Source organism: Scomber japonicus, chromosome 19, assembly GCF_027409825.1.
Source record: "Scomber japonicus isolate fScoJap1 chromosome 19, fScoJap1.pri, whole genome shotgun sequence".
In the NCBI taxonomy this organism is placed as follows: domain Eukaryota; kingdom Metazoa; phylum Chordata; class Actinopteri; order Scombriformes; family Scombridae; genus Scomber; species Scomber japonicus.
The window spans coordinates 30,992,196-31,010,226 of record NC_070596.1 but is presented as its reverse complement, the minus strand read 5'-3'; the positions used below and the strand labels follow the sequence as shown (position 1 = coordinate 31,010,226).

The following is an 18,031-nucleotide window of genomic DNA, read 5'->3' as shown; positions in this document are numbered from 1 at the left end:
ATCAACGCACATATTTAGGACTTAACTAAATGTAATTTAAGACCTGGTATGTAACATATGGACGTAATTAAGACTTTTTAAGGCCTAAAATTTAGATGATCAAAATTTAGATGTCTTAAGACCCAGCAGAAACCCTGTATTAGATCCTCACTCCAAAAGGTTAAAAAGTCATCCTGGTCCTCACAAACATAGCTATGCAAACACACACACACACACACACACACACAGACACACAGACACAGACACACACACACACACATATATATAAAGGATATCCTAAAGAGAGGTCGTTGAGTAGCTGGAGTGTCTTGGAGGTGATTGGTTCACACTGGCCCCAGTACTTCAAGTTTGTGATGCTGAAAGAGAAAAAAGAACAATTACGATGAAAAATCATGAATACAATAATTATTATAATAACATTCATTATTTCTATACAGTTAAACGAGCTAGAGGACTAAAAAACAGAAAATATTCAGATTTAAGAAACTGGAATTAGATAACTTAAAGAGTCAAAATGATGAAAACAATTTATAAAAATAGTTTACCATTAATTTTGTAGTTGGATTTTAATCAATTAACCAGCTAATCATTGACTTTAATGATCCTTCACAGTTTAATGCTCTTTAACAGACTGATATATATATTTAATACTCACATTTTCCCTATAAAGACACTGAGTACCATCGTCTCGTCATTCAACCCAAGAACCTCTGATAGTCGTCGATAAAGCTGCAACACACACACACACACACACACACACACACACACACACACACACACACACACACACACACACACACACACACACACACACACAACTCTGTCAATGTGAACAGTCAAAAAACACACATTTTATTATAGCTATGAGCCGTTTGTCCGGTCATCACCTGTCCATCATTTTCTGTTCATGTTTTATTAAAAGAATAAAAAATGCTATAAAAAGGTCAGTGATGAGGTTTATTAGTGTCTCCATGTGGTTTAGTTTAAATTTAAAGGGTTAAAATGCGAAAATAAACGTATGAATAACTTCATACATTCTTTTTTTGTGGACCCAGCATCAAATTTCTGCTTTTAATCCATTTAGAGAGAATATATTAGAGGATTATGGCAAAAATGTCTAAGTGGTGTAACCATAAAAACTTTGTACCAAATCATTCAACTTGCTTAAAAACAGTAAATAGTCAATAAAACACCTTCCATCCTTCCTTCCTTCCTACCTAACACCATATCAACTAGTTTGGCATGATCTTACATCCTTCCTCCCTTCCTTCCTTCCTTCCTACCTACCTAACACCATATCAACTAGTTTGGCATGATCTTACATCCTTCCTTCCTTCCTTCATTCCTTCCTTCCTACCTAACACCATATCAACTAGTTTGGCATGATCTTACATCCTTCCTTCCTTCCTTCCTTCCTTCCTTCCTACCTAACACCATATCAACTAGTTTGACATGATCTTACATCCTTCCTTCCTTCCTTCCTTCCTTCCTACCTAACACCATATCAACTAGTGTGGCATGATCTTACATCCTTCCTTCCTTCCTTCCTACCTAACACCATATCAACTAGTTTGGCATGATCTTACATTATAACTTTTATATTAAATAAAGCTAATGGAATACTATTGTTCTAAATATTACATTTCATCTGGGGAATCACGTATTTTGTGGTTACACCATTTGACATGTTCAGGAGCATTCAGTCTTTTGGTATAAAATGGGTCAAATGTCATTTCAAATCTCTCTTATTGATCTTTTTTTAATATATTGATTATATTGAACTGGGCGTAACCTCCATGATGTCTTGCTGCGGAGTTCAGTCTGAATTTATCTAGAAAACCAACTCCCTTCCTTCCTTCCTTCCTCTCTCTCCTTCCTTCCTTCCCTTCCTTCTTTCCTCTATCCTTCTTTCTTTCTTTCCTCACTTCCTCTTTTCAGTCTGAATTTATCAAGAAAACCAACAAAAATACTAAATGTACATTTTAACAAACCTGATGCTGCTTTTAAATCTAGCTTAACTGATTTATGGATTCATCATCTTACTAACATTTATTAATCACTGAGCCATAAACAGATAATTAATGACTACATCATAAAAACAGCTGCAATAATGTTAAATATGGAGAATTTATAGTAAATTAAACTTTTAAATACTTCATACTACATGATCTTATATCTGTTTATCTCTACATTTTAGTTATAGACCCTTTATTAACTGTTGATATATGAATTATTAATAATAAATAAGGGGATTTAAGCCACTTATTAGTCACTGACCCGTTTATAACCCGTGTATATAAGTGTAAAAAGTGTTCTTCTACACGGTCGGTAAATTAAACACGACCGGCCGGATCTTTGATGGACAGGATGCAGCCGGACGACACAAAGCCGCTAATCTACAGTAATCTACAGACGCTCTGCTTTCTGACTGCACGCATAAAGCACCGGGGGGGCCTCACGCTCGCTTGGAGAACAGAGGGTTAAAGCTAGCAGGAAGTTGGGGGCCCCCTCCCGAAAAAACGAGGCCTCCCATCACAGAGTCACAGCAGCTCTGATCTCGCTGCTCATTGTGCTGACTGGACTTGTTGTTTCTGCTCCGTTCACTTCCACCAAGACGCTTTTTCACTGCAGGAGCTTCACAAAACCACAACTCCTGAACCTGCAGCTCCAAAACTCACTTATTAAAAACTAAAAACTACTCTAACGGTCTTCTGACTGGACATTAAACAGCTGCAGCTCCAGTTTGAACCAGAACAAAGAGATCAGAGCACATTACTCCAGTTCTAAAGTCTTTACACTGGCTCCCAGTCAGTTCTAAAGTCTTTACACTGGCTCCCAGTCAGCTCTAAAGTCTTTACACTGGCTCCCAGTCAGCTCTAAAGTCTTTACACTGGCTCCCAGTCAGCTCTAAAGTCTTTACACTGGCTCCCAGTCAGCTCTAAAGTCTTTACACTGGCTCCCAGTCAGCTCTAAAGTCTTTACACTGGCTCCCAGTCAGCTATAGAAGAGATTTTAAATATATGAAATAATGTAAACGATGCACGAATAAGCATCAAAAACAAACTGGATGTCCTAATTAGCATTCCAAATATTTTAAAACTTTACTTGGCTGGCTCCCAGTTAAACGTTCTGCTACTGGTCTACAAATCACTGAATGGTTTAGGTCAGGGGGGTCAAACTCATTTTAGTTAAAGGGCCACATACAGCCAAATTTGATTTCATATGGGCCAGACCAATAAAATGATGGAAGGGAGGAAAGAAGGATGGATGGAAGGAAACAAGGAAGGAAGGAAGGCCAAGGGAAGAAAGGAAAAGAAGACAGGAAGGAAAGATGGAAGGGAAGGAATGACGGAAGGAAAGAAGGAGGTGAAAAAGCTTCAAACATAAACTGATGAAAGTTTATAAAGTTAATAAAACACCAGACGACACAAAGAGCTGCGAGTTTACTGCCGAGCTAACGAAGCTACGCAAACACATCTAAGCTTTACTCTCAAGATCCTTTGATTTTACGTCATTTCAGGTATTTAACAGAATCTATTTTAATTGGCTTCATATGTAGTTGTTAATTTATTACAATTATTGATAAATTACTCTCTCATCAATTCTTTAACAGACAGAAAATATTCATACTCATTTCAGTATATCAGGTTGTTTCAGTAAGTTCCTGAAAATATCTGCAGAGTTAATTTTCATTCTTTAATTTGGTGGTTTATATAAATTAGTGTAAAATTAACTGTTAAATATCTAAAAATTACTCTGACAACTTGCAGAAAATTAGTGTAAAATTAACTGTTAAATACCTAAAAATATATATAAAAACTAAGAATTAAATTAACTATTAAATAGCTGAAAATGTACAGAAAATTGGTATAAAATTAAATCTTAAATAGCTGAAAATTATTCTGAATATTTACATAGAATTGGTGTGAAATATACTATTAAATACCTGAAAATATACAAAAATAAAAAATAAAATAAACTAAACTATTAAATAGCTGAAATTTTAGATAAAATTAGTATAAAATCAAATCTTTAACACCTGAAAATTACTCTGAATATTTACAGAATATTAGTATAAAATTAACTGTTAAATACCTCAAGATATACAAAAATGTAATATAAAATAAACTATTAAATACTTGAAAATGTACATAAAATTGGTATAAAATTAAATCTTATATAATTGAAACTTTATAGATAATTGGTGTGAAATTAACTGTTTAACACCTGAAAATGACTCGGTAGTAATGAGTGTAAAATTAAAGGACCTGTAAAATAAACCACACTTCTACTCAACAACACAAATCATTATTTAAACTCAGTGACCTCCCTTTTCTTTTAAATCTTTTTTTATCAAAGAGGTAGGGGGCGCTAAAACCACACCAGACACCAAACTACACAGATTCTACTTTGCAGAACTTATCTGGGACGTTCACATTTTGCAGTTTCTGGCCCAGAACAAAGAGAACACACTCCGTCAGTCAGCATGAAGTCAAACAATAAAACACTCTGAGCCGCTTTACTGCTGCAGTCAGCACCAGCAACACAAAGGACCCGCTCGCTCCCGTCGACCTGCGGCCCCCCGGCAGCGAAGGGTTACTGAGGGAGGAGGAGGAGGAGGAGGAGGAGGAGGAGGGGGTGGGGGTGCAGGGTAAGGCTGTTCGATTAATCAAAACTTGATCGTGATTATGATTTAGGGGCCAAACGATCTCAGAACTAAGAAAATCAAGGGGAAAACGATTACTAAGGTTTTATTTTGAAAAGCTCAGACAGGAAGTGGCTGCAGCTCCGTTAGTTTAACAGAAGCTGAAACACACTGTAATGTTTTAAACTGTAAATAAAAGTGCAGAGTTTCCAGCCTGCGTCAGACCATGCACTTTATTTTGAAAAGCTTTCTCCATTCTTTCCTTCCTTCCTCTGTTCCTTTCTCCCTTCCTTCTTTCCTTTGTTACTTTCTCCCTTCCTTCCTCCCTCCTTTCCATCATTCTTCCTCCATTCCTTCCTCCCTCCCTTTCCATTATTCCTTCCTCCCTCCCTCCCTTCTTTCTTCCTCCTTTCCTTCCTTCTTCCCTTCATCATTCCTTCCTTCCTTCCTCCTTTCCATCATTCTTCCTCCATTCCTTACTCCCTCCCTCCCTCCCCGCCCCCCTTTCCTTCCTTCCTTCTCCCTCCGTCCCTCCTTTCCTTCTTCCGTCCCTCCTTTCCTTTCCTCTCTTCCTTTCTCCTTTCTTCCTCCCTCTCCCTTCCTTCCTCCCTCCCTCCTTTCCATCATTCTTCCTCTATTCCTTACTCCCTCCTTTCCTTCCTTCCTTCTCCCTCCCTCCCTCCTTTCCTTCTTCCTTCCTTCCTCCCTCTTTTCCATCATTCTTCCTTCCTTCCTTCCCTCCTTTCCTTCCTCCCTTCCTTCCTTGACTCGAGGACCACAGGAGGGTTAAGCTGAATGGACAATAAATGCAGCATGTTTCTAAAGTTGGAAAAAAAAAAAAAATCGTTCTAATAATCATGATTTCAATTTTGACCCAAATGATCGTGATGATGATTTTTTCCCCCTAATCGAGCAGCGCTAGCGGGGGGGTGGTGGGGGTGGGGTGGCGGTGGTGGGGGGGGCGGAGCTACAGACACCTACTCTCTCTCTCTAGGAGGACGAGCGGAGGAAAGCAGCTAGCGGGTTTTACCTTTGAGGATTTCTGCACCTGGTCGCCGATGTAAATCTTTCTGAACTGCTCGAAGAAGCTGAGCATGGCGAGCTCCAGCCGCTCGTTACCGGCCTGCGCCAGCCGAGAGCTCGGTCAGGTTCATCAGCTGCAGCACCCTGAGGGGCCGAAAACAACACACACACACACAGAGAGGAGGTCAGTGTAAAGGCTGCAGCACACGCACACACACACACCACACACACCACCACACACACACACACACACACACACACACACAGAGGGAGTCAGTGTAAAGGCTGCAGCACCCTGAGGGGCCGAAAACACACACACACACACACACACACACACAGAGGGAGTCAGTGTAAAGGCTGCAGCACACACACACACACACACACACACACACACACACACACACACACACACACACACACCACACACAGAGGAGTCAGTGTAAAGGCTGCAGCACCCTGAGGGGCCGAAAACACACACACACACACACACACACACACACACACAGAGGGAGTCAGTGTAAAGGCTGCAGCACACACACACACACAGAGGGAGTCAGTGTAAAGGCTGCAGCACCCTGAGGGGCCGAAAACACACACACACACACACACACACACACACACAGGGAGTCAATGTAAAGGCTGCAGAGCACACACACACACACACACACACACACACACACACACACACACACACACACACACAGACAGCGTTCTGATGTCACTTCCTGCTCTGGCTCCTGAGTCAGGGTCACTTCCTGCCGGTTTCTTACCGACAGACTAACTCTCCGTCCATGGCGTCCTGCTCGTCTGTGCTGGCGAACGACACTCGACCTCCGATCACGGCTCCGATGATATAAACCAGCCATGTGAGCCGACCTGCAGCGGGGGGGGGAGGGGGGGGGGGGGGGGGGGGGGGGGGGGGGGGGTACGCGGGCCGGGGAGGGGGGGGGCACCAGTTACACCAGTTACAACCTGAACTACAGAAACCAGTTTAACTCTTTTCCTCATCATGTTCATTTATTCTCTTAAAGTCAGTAGAGATTAATTTAACTTGTGTCATTACAGAGAAAATGAGATTTTAAACACAGTGTGTGTGTTAGTGTGTATTACAGTGTGTGTGTGTGTGTGTTACTGACCCTCCTGCACAGTGATGTGTGTGTATTACAATGTGTGTGTGTATTACAGTGTATGTGTTACTGTGTGTGTTGTGTATTACAGTGTGTGTGTGTGTTACTAACCCTCCTGCACAGTGATGTCTGTGTGTGTTACAGTGTGTGTGTGTGTGTGTGTGTGTATTACAGTGTGTGTGTGTGTGTGTTACTAATCCTCCTGCACAGTGATGTGTGTGTGTGTGTGTGTGTGTGTGTGTGTGTGTGTGTGTTACTAACCCTCCTGCACAGTGATGTCTGTGTGTATGTGTGTGTGTATTACAGTGTGTGTGTGTGTGTGTGTGTGTATGTGTGTGTGTGTGTGTCTGTCTGTGTGTGTGTGTGTGTGTGTGTGTGTGTGTGTACTAACCCTCCTGCACAGTGATGTCTGTGTGTATGTGTGTGTGTATTACAGTGTGTGTGTGTGTGTGTGTGTGTGTGTGTGTATGTGTGTGTGTCTGTGTGTGTGTGTGTGTGTGTGTGTGTGTGTGTTACAGTGTGTGTGTGTGTGTGTGTGTGTGTATGTGTGTGTGTGTGTGTGTGTGTTAGTGTGTATTACAGTGTGTGTGTGTGTGTGTACTGACCCTCCTGCACAGTGATGTCTGTGTGTGTGTGTACTGACCCTCCTGCAGTGATGTGTGTGTGTGTGTGTATTACAGTGTGTGTGTATTACAGTGTGTGTGTGTGTATGTGTGTGTGTCTCCGTGTGAGTGTGTGTTACTAACCCTCCTGCACAGTGATGTCTGCGGCGCTGGAGTTGGTGGACTGCAGCAGCTCCTGGTAGGTTTGAGCCGCCTGGTCGAACAGCTGGACGAGCAGAGCGCACGTCTTCTCGTACTCACACCTGCCGATCGTCGACAGCTGGTCCAACTGCTGCTGGACCAGACCGGCGTCGTCCAGGGGGTCTTCCAACCCGTCTCTGAGGAGCGGATCAGAGCGGTCAGAGGAGGAGGAAGAGGAGGAGGAGGAGGAAGAGGAGAGAGGAGGAGGAAGACGAGGAAGATGAGGAGGAGGAGGAAGACGAGGAGGAGGAGGAGGAAGAGGATGAAGAGATGAAGACGGAGGAGGAGGAGGAGGAAGAGGATGAAGAGATGAAGACGAAGGAAAAGGAGGAGGAGGAGAAGGAAGAGGATGACGAGGAGGAGGAGGAGGAAGAGATGAAGACGGAGGAGGAGGAGGAGGAAAGGAAGAGATGAAGACGAAGGAAGAGGAGAAGGAGGAAGAAGAGGAGGAGGAGGAGGAGCAGGAGAGGGAGGAGGAGGAGGAAGAAGAGGGGGAGGATGACGAGGAGGAGGATGACAAGGAGGAGGAGGAGGAAGAGATGAAGATGAAGGAAGAGGAGGAGGAGGAGGAGGAGGTGGAGGAGAAGGAGAAAGAGGAGGATGACAAGGAAGAGGAGGAGGAAGAGGAGGTGGTGGAGGAAGAGGAGGATGACGAGGAAGAGGAGGAGGAGGAGGAAGAGGAGGATGACGAGGAAGAGGAGGAGGAGAAGGAGGTGGTGGAGGAAGAGGAGGATGACGAGGAAGAGGAGGAGGAGGAGGAAGAGGAGGAAGAGGAGGATGACGAGGAAGAGGAGGAGGAGATGAAGAAGAGGAAGGAAGAGGAGGAGAAGGAGGAAGAGGATGACGAGGAGGAGGAAGAGATGAAGACGAAGAAGAGGAGGATGACCAAGGTTCCTCTCATGAGGAAGGAAGGATGAGGAAGACGATGACGAGGAGGAGGAAGATATGAAGAGGAAGGAAGAGGAGGAGGAGGACGACGAAGAAGAGAAAGAGGAGAAGGATGACGAGGAGGAGGAGAAGGAAGAGGAAGAGGAGAAGATGAAGGAAGAGGAGGAGGATGACGAGGAGGAGGAAGAGATGAAGAGGAAGGAAGAGATGAAAAGGACGAGGAGGATGACGAGGTAGAGGATGACAAGGAGGAGGAGGAGGAATAGATGAAGAGGAAGGAAGAAGAAGAGGAGGAAGAGGATGACGAGGAGGAGGAAGAGATGAAGAGGAAGGAAGAGGAGGAGGAGGACGACGAAGAAGAGAAAGAGGAGAAGGATGACGAGGAGGAGGAGAAGGAAGAGGAAGAGGAGGAGGAGGAGGAGGAAGAGATGAAGATGAAGGAAGAGGAGGAGGATGACGAGGAGGAGGAAGAGATGAAGAGGAGGAGGATGACGAGGAGGAGGAGGAGGAAGAGGAGGAGGAGGAAGAGATGAAGATGAAGGAAGAGGAGGAGGATGACGAGGAGGAGGAGGAGGAGGAAGAGATGAAGAGGAAGGAAGAGATGAAAAGGACGAGGAGGATGACAAGGAGGAGGAGGTTGACGAGGAAGAGGATGACGAGGAGGAGGAGGAGGAAGAGATGAAGAGGAAGGAAGAGGAGGAGGAGGACGACGAGGAAGAGAAAGAGGAGAAGGATGACGAGGAGGAGGAAGAGATGAAGAGGAAGAGATGAAGAGGAAGGAAGAGGAAGGAAGAGATGAAAAGGACGAGGAGGATGACGAGGTAGAGGATGACAAGGAGGAGGAGGAGGAGGAAGAGATGAAGAGGAAGGAAGAAGAAGAGGAGGAAGAGGAAGAGGAGGAGGAAGAGGAAGAGGAGGATGAAGAGGAAGAGGAGGCTACCTGAGGATGACGTGGACCGACTCCAGCCGGGACGTGATGTAGGCTTTAGTGACTTCAGGAGTGTAGGTCTCCAGCAGATGAGGCTCGGTGGCTTTAACGTACGGGACAGAAGCTGCTAGACGCTGCCACAGACTCAGCAGGTAGTGCACGCTGTTAGGAGCAAACTCCCAGTGCTGAGGAGGAAGAGGGGGGGGGAGAGGAGGAGGAAGAAGAGGAGGAGGAGGAGGAAGAAGAGGAGGAGGAGGAAGAGGAGGAGGAGGAGGGGAAGAAGAGGGGGAGGGGGAGGAGGAGGAGGAGGAGGAGGAGGAGGGGGAGGACGATGAGGAAGAGGAGGAGGTAAAGGAGGAGGAGAAAGAGAGCAACAGGTGGGAGGAAGAGGAGGAGGAGGAAGAAGAGGAGGAGGAGGAGGAAGAGGAGGAGGTAGAAAGAAGAGGAGGAGGAAGAGGGGGAGGAAGAAGAGGAGGAGGAGGAAGAAGAAGAGGAGGAGGAGGAAGAACAGGGGGAGGAGGAAGAAGAGGAGGAGGAAGAGGAAGAAGAGGAGGAGGAGGAAGAGAGCAACAGGTGAGAAGGAAGAGGAGGAGGAAGAAGAAGAGGAGGAGAAAGAGAGCAACAGGTGGGGAGGATGAGGAGGAGGAAGAGGAGGAAGTAGAAGAGGAGGAAGAGAGAAACAGGTGGGGAGGAAGAGGAGGAGGGGGAGGAGGATGAGGAAGGGGAGGAGGAGGGGGAGGAAGAGGAGAGCAACAGGTGAGTTTTGTTTCTTCATTTTAAAATCACAAAACATTTCCACAATCTTCCAAAACTCTTAAAGAACGACTCTGTTTTTATTTATTTCCTCTTTCTTCACAGCTTTATGTTCATTTTATGTCAAACACTTTGAGCTGCATTTGTTGTATGAAAGGTTTCAAACAATGCTAAAAATCAGGTTATAAAAACAGTAAAATGTAAATAACACTCATAAGTTACGACGGAGTATCAGGGCCAGACTATGACTACTACTAAAACACGTTTTTTTGTGTGGAAATTACGAGAATGAAGTCGTAATATTAGGAGCAATAAAATCGTAATTTCAACTTTTCCTGCGTTAAAATGAGGAATGTTGAATCTTGTGAAGTTATACTTTGGTATCAGTTTCACAAATAAGTTAATACTTCATCTTTTGGCTCATCAGCATCAAATTATTATCAGTATCAGGACTTTGAGACGACTGAGTCTGTTAGGAAGAATGAAACACACAGTCTTTATTTCCCCTCTTAGTTTGGCTCTAATACTCCGTCATAGTAAGCAGCTGAAGATCTTCTAGAGGATCCAAAATGTAGTTTAAACTATTTTACAGACAGTTATTGTTTCCTCTCTGCAGATTCATGATGCAAGATTAACTCTAATGTTATTTAATATTTAATAATACTTTAATACTTACAGCTGGACGTGTTTTATCATCATCATCATGTTCATTTTGTCAGTTTTTTTTGGTGCAGTCTGAGTTTAACCCTTTCATGAGCTTCTGAGTTTTAACCCTTTCATGAACATCTGAGTTTTAACCCTTTCATGAGCTTCTGAGTTTAACCCTTTCATGAGCTTCTGAGTTTAACCCTTTCATGAGCTTCTGAGTTTAACCCTTTCATGAGCTTCTGAGTTTAACCCTTTCATGAGCTTCTGAGTTTTAACCCTTTCATGAGCTTCTGAGTTTTAACCCTTTCATGAGCTTCTGAGTTTAACCCTTTCATGAGCTTCTGAGTTTTAACCCTTTCATGAGCTTCTGAGTTTAACCCTTTCATGAGCTTCTGAGTTTAACCCTTTCATGAGCTCCTCCTCTCACCTGCAGACTGGTGACGGTGAAGTTGGCTATGAGCCGGATGACTTCAGGCCATCAGAGACTGTACAGACCCCCATACCTTCAAAATCACTCCTAAAAACTCACCTTTCTAAACTGGCTTTAAACCTGTAAACAGTTTTTTATCCTCTTTCTATTTTATGTCTTTTTAACCTTCTACATTGTTTGTTCTTTTCATTTTATGTCTTTTTTTACTTGTAAGCGTCTTTGAGCACTTGTAAAAACGCCTTATAAATAAAATGTATTATTATTATTTATTTATTTATCATCATTATGTTTATTTTTGTCAGTTTTTTTTGGTGTAGCCTGAGTTTTGTCAAGTCAAGTTTATTTATAAAGTACATTTAAAAACAACCTCAGTTGAACCAAAGTGCTGTACAGTTATTAAAATACAATATAATCACACACAATATAATAATAAATAAAAACAACCCTTTCCTGAGCTCCTCCTCTCACCTGCAGACTGGTGACGGTGAAGTTGGCTATGAGCCGGATGACTTCAGGGTAGTTTTCTACTTTGACGAGCTCTCCCAGCTGATAGTTACTCTTCAGCCTCGCCAGCAGACGGCAGAACTCGTGGTAGTTATTCGGATCCGGCAAACACTGAAAGGACAGAATCAATAAATCAATCAATAAGTTTCACCAGCTTAACCCTCCTGTTGTGCTCCCGGGTCAAATTCATCCTATGTCTTTTGACTGTTCCTTCCTTCCTTCCTTCTCTCCTTCCTTCCTTCCTCCTTTCCTTCCACCCTTCCTTCTCTCCTAAATTCCTTCCTCTTTTCATCCTTACTCCTTTCCTTCCTTCCTTCCTTCCTTCCTCCCTCCCTCCCTCCTCCTTACTCCTTTCCTTCCTTCTGTCCCTCCTTCTCTCCTTACATCCTTCCTCTTTCCCTCCTTATTCATTTCCTTCCTTCCTCTTTCCCTCCTTATTCATTTCCTTCCTTCCTGCTTTCCTTCCACCCTTCCTTCCTTCCTTCCTTCCCCTTTTCCTTCCTTCCACCCTTCCTTCCTTCCTTCCTCCCCCTTTTCCTTCCTTCTTTCCTCCTTTCCCTCCCTCTTTCCTCCCTTCCTTCGTTCGTTCCTTCCTTCCTTCCTTCCTCCCTCCCTCCCTCCTTACTCCTTTCCTTCCTTCCGTCCCTCCTTCTCTCCTTACATCCTTCCTCTTTCCCTCCTTATTCATTTCCTTCCTTCCTGCTTTCCTTCCACCCTTCCTTCCTTCCTTCCACCCCTTCCTTCCTCCCCCTTTTCATTCCTTCCTCCCCCTTTTCCTTCCTTATTTCCTTCCTTCTTTCCTCCTTTCCTCCCTCTTTCCTCCCTTCCTTCGTTCCTTCCTCATTTTGTTCGTTCCTTCCTTCCTTCCTTCCTCCCTCCCTCCCTCCCTCCCTCCTTACCTTCCTTCCGTCCCTCCTTCTCTCCTTACATCCTTCCTCTTTCCCTCCTTATTCATTTCCTTCCTTCCTGCTTTCCTTCCACCCTTCCTTCCTTCCTTCCACCCTTCCTTCCTTCCTCCCCCTTTTCCTTCCTTATTTCCTTCCTTCTTTCCTCCTTTCCTCCCTCTTTCCTCCCTTCCTTCGTTCCTTCCTCATTTTGTTCGTTCCTTCCTTCCTTCCTTCCTCCCTCCCTCCCTCCTTACTCCTTTCCTTCCTTCCGTCCCTCCTTCTCTCCTTACATCCTTCCTCTTTCCCTCCTTATTCATTTCCTTCCTTCCTGCTTTCCTTCCACCCTTCCTTCCTTCCTTCCACCCTTCCTTCCTTCCTCCCCCTTTTCCTTCCTTATTTCCTTCCTTATTTCCTCCTTTCCTCCCTTCCTCGCTCTTTCCTCCTTCCTTCGTTCCTTCCTCATTTTGTTCATTCCTTCCTTCCTTCCTTCCTTCCTTCCTTCCTTGACCTGAGCACAACAGGAGGGTTAAAAAAAAAGAAAAAGAGGCACAACCTGAGCATGTGTGTGTGTGTGAGGGTGATGATGAACCTGAGGGTTGGCGAGTATCCTCTTGACTCCGTCCACCAGGTGCGAGAGGAACTTGGCTCGCTCTGCGTTGTTGAAGAGGGACCGCCGGACCGAGGCGATCTGGACTAGACATGACAACACCTGCACGCACAATTAAATGAAAAAACAAAATGTGATCAGTGTCAGACAGGAAGCAGCGCGGGGTTCAACTCAACGTCACTGAAGCACAGTTTCTACTTCCACTTACCAACGGGGAAAGGGAAGGAGGGATGGAATGATATAAATTGAAAAAGAGCTGCAGGGTGGAGGAATCAAGAAATGCTGCAGGTAGACACAAAGAGATTTATAGTTAATACAGTTTTAATTATAATTATAATACTTATAATGAAAGACTTCAGGGTCACACAGAGTTCAAGTCAGCAAAAGTCAAATTTAAGATTCATATAAAGCTTTTAGTTATAAATGAATAAATGAAGATTAATTAATATTTCTGATAATGTGGAAGAAATATATTATAATAATAGTTTAACCCTCCTGTTGTCCTCGAGTCAAGGAAGGAAGGAAGGAAGGAAGGAAGGGAGGGAGGGAGGGAGGAAAGGAGGGAGGGAGGAAAGAAAGAGGAGGTAAGGAAGGAAAGGAGAGAAGGAGGAAGGAGGGAGGAAGGAAAGGAGGGAGGATGGAGGGAGGCAGAAAGAAGGAAGAAAAGGAGAGAGGGAGGAAGGAAAGGAGGGAGGGAGGAAGGAAAGAAGGAAGGAAAGGAGGGAAGCAGGAAGGAGGGAGGAAAGAAAGAGAAGGAGGTAAGGAAAGAAAGGAGAGAGGGAGGAAGGAAAGAAGGAAGGAGGGAGGAAAGAGGGAAGGAAAGAAGGAAGGACGTAAGGAAAGAAAGAGATGGAGGTAAGGAAGGAAAGGAGGGAGGAAAGAAAGAGAGAAGGAGGTATGGAAGGAAAGGAAGGAGGAAAGAAAGAGAGAAGGAGGTAAGGAAGGAAAGGAGAGAGGAAAGAAGGAAGGAAAGGAGAGAAGGGAGGAAAGAAGGAAGGAAAGGAGGGAGGGAGAAAGGAAGGAGGGAGGAAGGAGGGAGGAAAGAAGGAAGGAGGGAGGGAGGAAGGAAAGAAGGAAGGAGGGAGGAAAGAAAGAGAGAAGGAGGAAGGAAAGAAGGAAGGAAGGAAAGGAGGGAGGAAAGGAAGGACGTAAGGAAGGAAAGGAGGGAGGAAAGAAGGAAGGAAGGAAAGGAGGGAGGAAAGGAAGGACGTAAGGAAGGAAAGGAGGGAGGAAAGAAAGAAGGAGGGAGGGCGGAAAGAAGGAAGGAAAGAAAGAGATGGAGGTAAGGAAGGAAAGGAGGGAGGAAAGAAAGAGAGAAGGAGGTATGGAAGGAAAGGAAGGAGGAAAGAAAGAGAGAAGGAGGTAAGGAAGGAAAGGAGAGAGGGAGGAAGGAAAGAAGGAAGGACGGATCGGAGGAAAGAAGGAACAGTTAAAACGGACGGAAAGAAGGAAGGAAAGGAGGGAGGAAAGAAGAAAGGAGGGAAGAAGGAAGGAAAGGAGAGAGGAAAGAAAGAAAGAGAGAAGTAGGTAAGGAGGGAAAGGAGGAAGGAAAGAAGGAACAGTCAAAGCAGACGGAAGAAGGAAGGAGGGAGGAAAGAGAGATGGAGGTAAGGAAGGAAAGGAGGGAGGAAAGAAAAGAGAAGGAGAGAAGGAAAGAGGGAACAGTCAGAACAGACGGGGTTAATTTGACTCAGGAGGACGACAGGAAGGGTTTTAGCTGCAGCTTAAATGTATTTCTAACACAATGAGTTTGATGCTTTCACACTTTCTATCCAGCTTTAATTATTTAACACTTCAGATATTATAATTTAACTCCAGTTCTCGGGTTCTTGGGTTCTCGGGGTCTCGGGTCTCGGGGGTGCAGCTACCTGATCTCCAGGAAGTGGGGATCTGTACGGTGCAGAGATCGTCCGACGACTCGTCCGTAGACGTTCCTATAAAGTCGTAGTTGAGACAGTTGTAGCTGAGTTTTAGCAGCTGCATGAGTAGACCGTGCTGAGACTCATCGTTCAGGTTCAGGTTCTTCCCCGAAGCCTAAAAAAAAAAAAAAAACACACAGAGAGAAAAAAGAAAAAACATGTTTAGCTTCATTAAAGTGACAGCGGTTTAGTTTCTCTTTCAGCAGCCAGGTCGGGGGTCGGTGGTTTCGGGGTCTCAAACACAAGTTTTCTATCGGAGACTTCGGCAGCGTCGGCTCCTGAAACCCTGAAAGACATCACACATCGTGAACAAGGAACAAGTGATCGGTTTTATATATTAAAACTGAGATTTGATGAAAGCGGAAATTTGAAAAAGCTTCGATTTGAAAAAGCAATTCAGTGTTTTAAGAGTTTAATTTAATTTAATTCAAATGTATAAAATATATAGAAATAAGAGAAAACTTAATCTTTATTTAACCCTCCTGTTGTCCTCGAGTCAAGGAAGGAAGGGAGGAGGAAGGAAGGAAAGGAAGGAAGGGAGGGAGGGAGGGAGGGACGAAAGGAGGAAGAAGGAAGGAAAGGAGAGGGTGAGGAAGAAAGGGAGAAAAGGAAAAGAGGAAGGGAGCAAGGAAGGAAAGAAGGACAGAGGAAAGAGGGAAGGGAGGAAGGAAAGGAAGGAAAGAAAGAGAGAAGGAGGGAAGGACAGATGGAAGGAAGGAAGGGAGGGAAGAAGGGAAGGAAGAAGGAAGGAAAGGGGGGTGAGGAAGAAAGGGAAGAAAGGAAAAAAGGAAGGAGGGAGAAAGGAAAAGAGGACAGAGTAAAGAGGGAAGGGAGGAAGGAAAGAAAGAGAGAAGGAGGGAGGGAGGGAGGAAGAAGGAAGGAAGGGCGCAAGAAGGAAGGAAAGGAGGGGTGAGGAAGAAACGGAGGAAAGGAAAGAAGGAAGGAGGGAGAAAGGAAAAGAGGAAGGGAGCAAAGAAGGACAGAGGAAAGAGAGGAAGGAAAGGAAGGAAAGAAAGAGAGAAGAATGGAGGGAGCAAGGACAGACGGAAGGAAGGAAGGAAGGAAGGAAGGAAGGAACAGTGAAAACAGACGGGGTCAATGTGACCCGGGAGGACGACAGGAAGTTTAAAACTGAAGCTGAAAGATGTGAAAGTTTTAAAACAGCGAACTTTGATGATATCTGTCGCCAAGAAAAAAGTTTTTACATGAGAAGCTGCTTCATGCTTTGTCACTTTTCATTCTACAGAGTGAAGAGTCTTTTTCCACATGGGTTCCAGTCAGGTATCTGAATCCCTCATTAAACTATTAACTCATAATGACATCATCGATTTCAACCTGTGAAACCGGAGCTGCAGGATTTAAACCCCGTCAGCTAATAACAGCAGTTTAAGTGCTGAGCTGCGTTCACAGTCAGCAAGTTACTGTCAGATTTCTCCAGGAAGACGATGTTCTCCTCCGTCATGCAAAAAGAGAAAAAACTAGTTTCTGATATCAGTCTCAGGGATTAGAGGAGCCTGGTGCAGAGATGTGGCATTAAAACCAAATATTCAAATAGTCGTTCGAGGAGTCTAAAGTCGATCGTTGTGCTGTGGTCATTTTTTGTTTCTTCCATTTAAGACCTTAATCAAGAGTTCAGCTGTCTCTAATATGAAGGGTTCATTAACCAGTCCCTCCAGGAATTCACGATGTCGCAATCGCAACAATTAACGCAAATTCAACCAATCCGCGCGATTATGTGCGGGCCTTGCAATTTTGTCCAATCACTGCAACTTTTCCGCAAATTGGAGGCAAAAAATACCGTCTGCCGCGACGGTAAACTCAACTAATTCTGTGTGTCTGTGCTGTGTGTGCATGTGTCTGTGAGAGAGATAAATATTGTCGAATAAAATGTTAACGGTGTGAAAACTGTCTTCAAAATATCAAGTTGAATGTGCAATGAGATCAGAGATGGTGTGTGTGTCTCCCGCAATTTAATTGCAACAAAAGTGCTTCAAACATCGCAACATTTACCACAATTTTTTAAAAATGCTGCCGCAAAATCAGACATTTTAGGCAACAATCAGAAAAAACGTCAACAGTCGTGATACTCTACGCTGCAGCTGCACCACCTGAGAGGTTTCTGACCAGCACTTCCTGTCTTTGACCAGCACTTCCTGTCTTTGACCAGCACTTCCTGTCTTTGACCAGCACTTCCTGTCTTTGACCAGACAAAAAACAGCTCATACCTTAAGAACGGTATGACAGAAAATTTGGCGGTTTCGGTTATCGTGACTTTTTCCAAATCGCGGTTTACCATGAACACGGTTATCATCCCATGCCTAATCACTACTGTCTGCTAACCATAAATATAAACTTCACTTCTGACTGTCAAGATTACATTAAATATTCCTGAGACTGTTAAATATACAGTTAATGTAATATCTTCATTTTTCTTGCAGTAAAATGTCTAAATTTACACCTCAGACTGAACCACTGCATAGTTAACTTAGGATTCATGTCTGGTAAGAGATTATCTCCTTTAACACGACGTAGACCACAAATAAACCCAAATAATAACTATTTAAATCGTAATAAGGTATTTTACTAAAGCCAGCCCTAATGCAATGTAAGCTTCTTTTTTATTCAAAGCCCCATTAAATGCTGATCCTGGTTAGTTTGTTCCATCTGTGCCAACATGTGTCGAACCCTAACCCTAACCCACAAGATAAAACATCTGCAGAGGAACAGGAAGCAGCTCAGTGAGAGGTATCATCATCATCATCATGTTCTCCACACCAAGAAGATTTAACCCTCCTGTTGTGTTTGAGTCAAGGAAGGAAGGGAGGAAGGGAGTAAAGGAAAGAAGGCAGGGAGGGAGGAAGGAAGGAAG

General features: G+C 44.1%; 1 protein-coding gene across 1 annotated transcript in view; it reads right to left on the bottom strand.

Annotated features, from left to right (window-relative positions):
- Positions 1-18,031, bottom strand: part of xpo7 (exportin 7) — a 46,725-nt gene that overhangs the window by 14,865 nt on the left and 13,829 nt on the right. Inside the window, 11 exon segments of the mRNA XM_053339815.1 lie at positions 276-356; positions 656-729; positions 5,676-5,783; positions 5,785-5,812; positions 6,439-6,544; positions 7,542-7,735; positions 9,427-9,599; positions 11,714-11,860; positions 13,226-13,345; positions 13,452-13,525; positions 15,112-15,277. Of these exon segments, the coding sequence (XP_053195790.1) occupies positions 276-356; positions 656-729; positions 5,676-5,783; positions 5,785-5,812; positions 6,439-6,544; positions 7,542-7,735; positions 9,427-9,599; positions 11,714-11,860; positions 13,226-13,345; positions 13,452-13,525; positions 15,112-15,277 (1,271 nt within the window).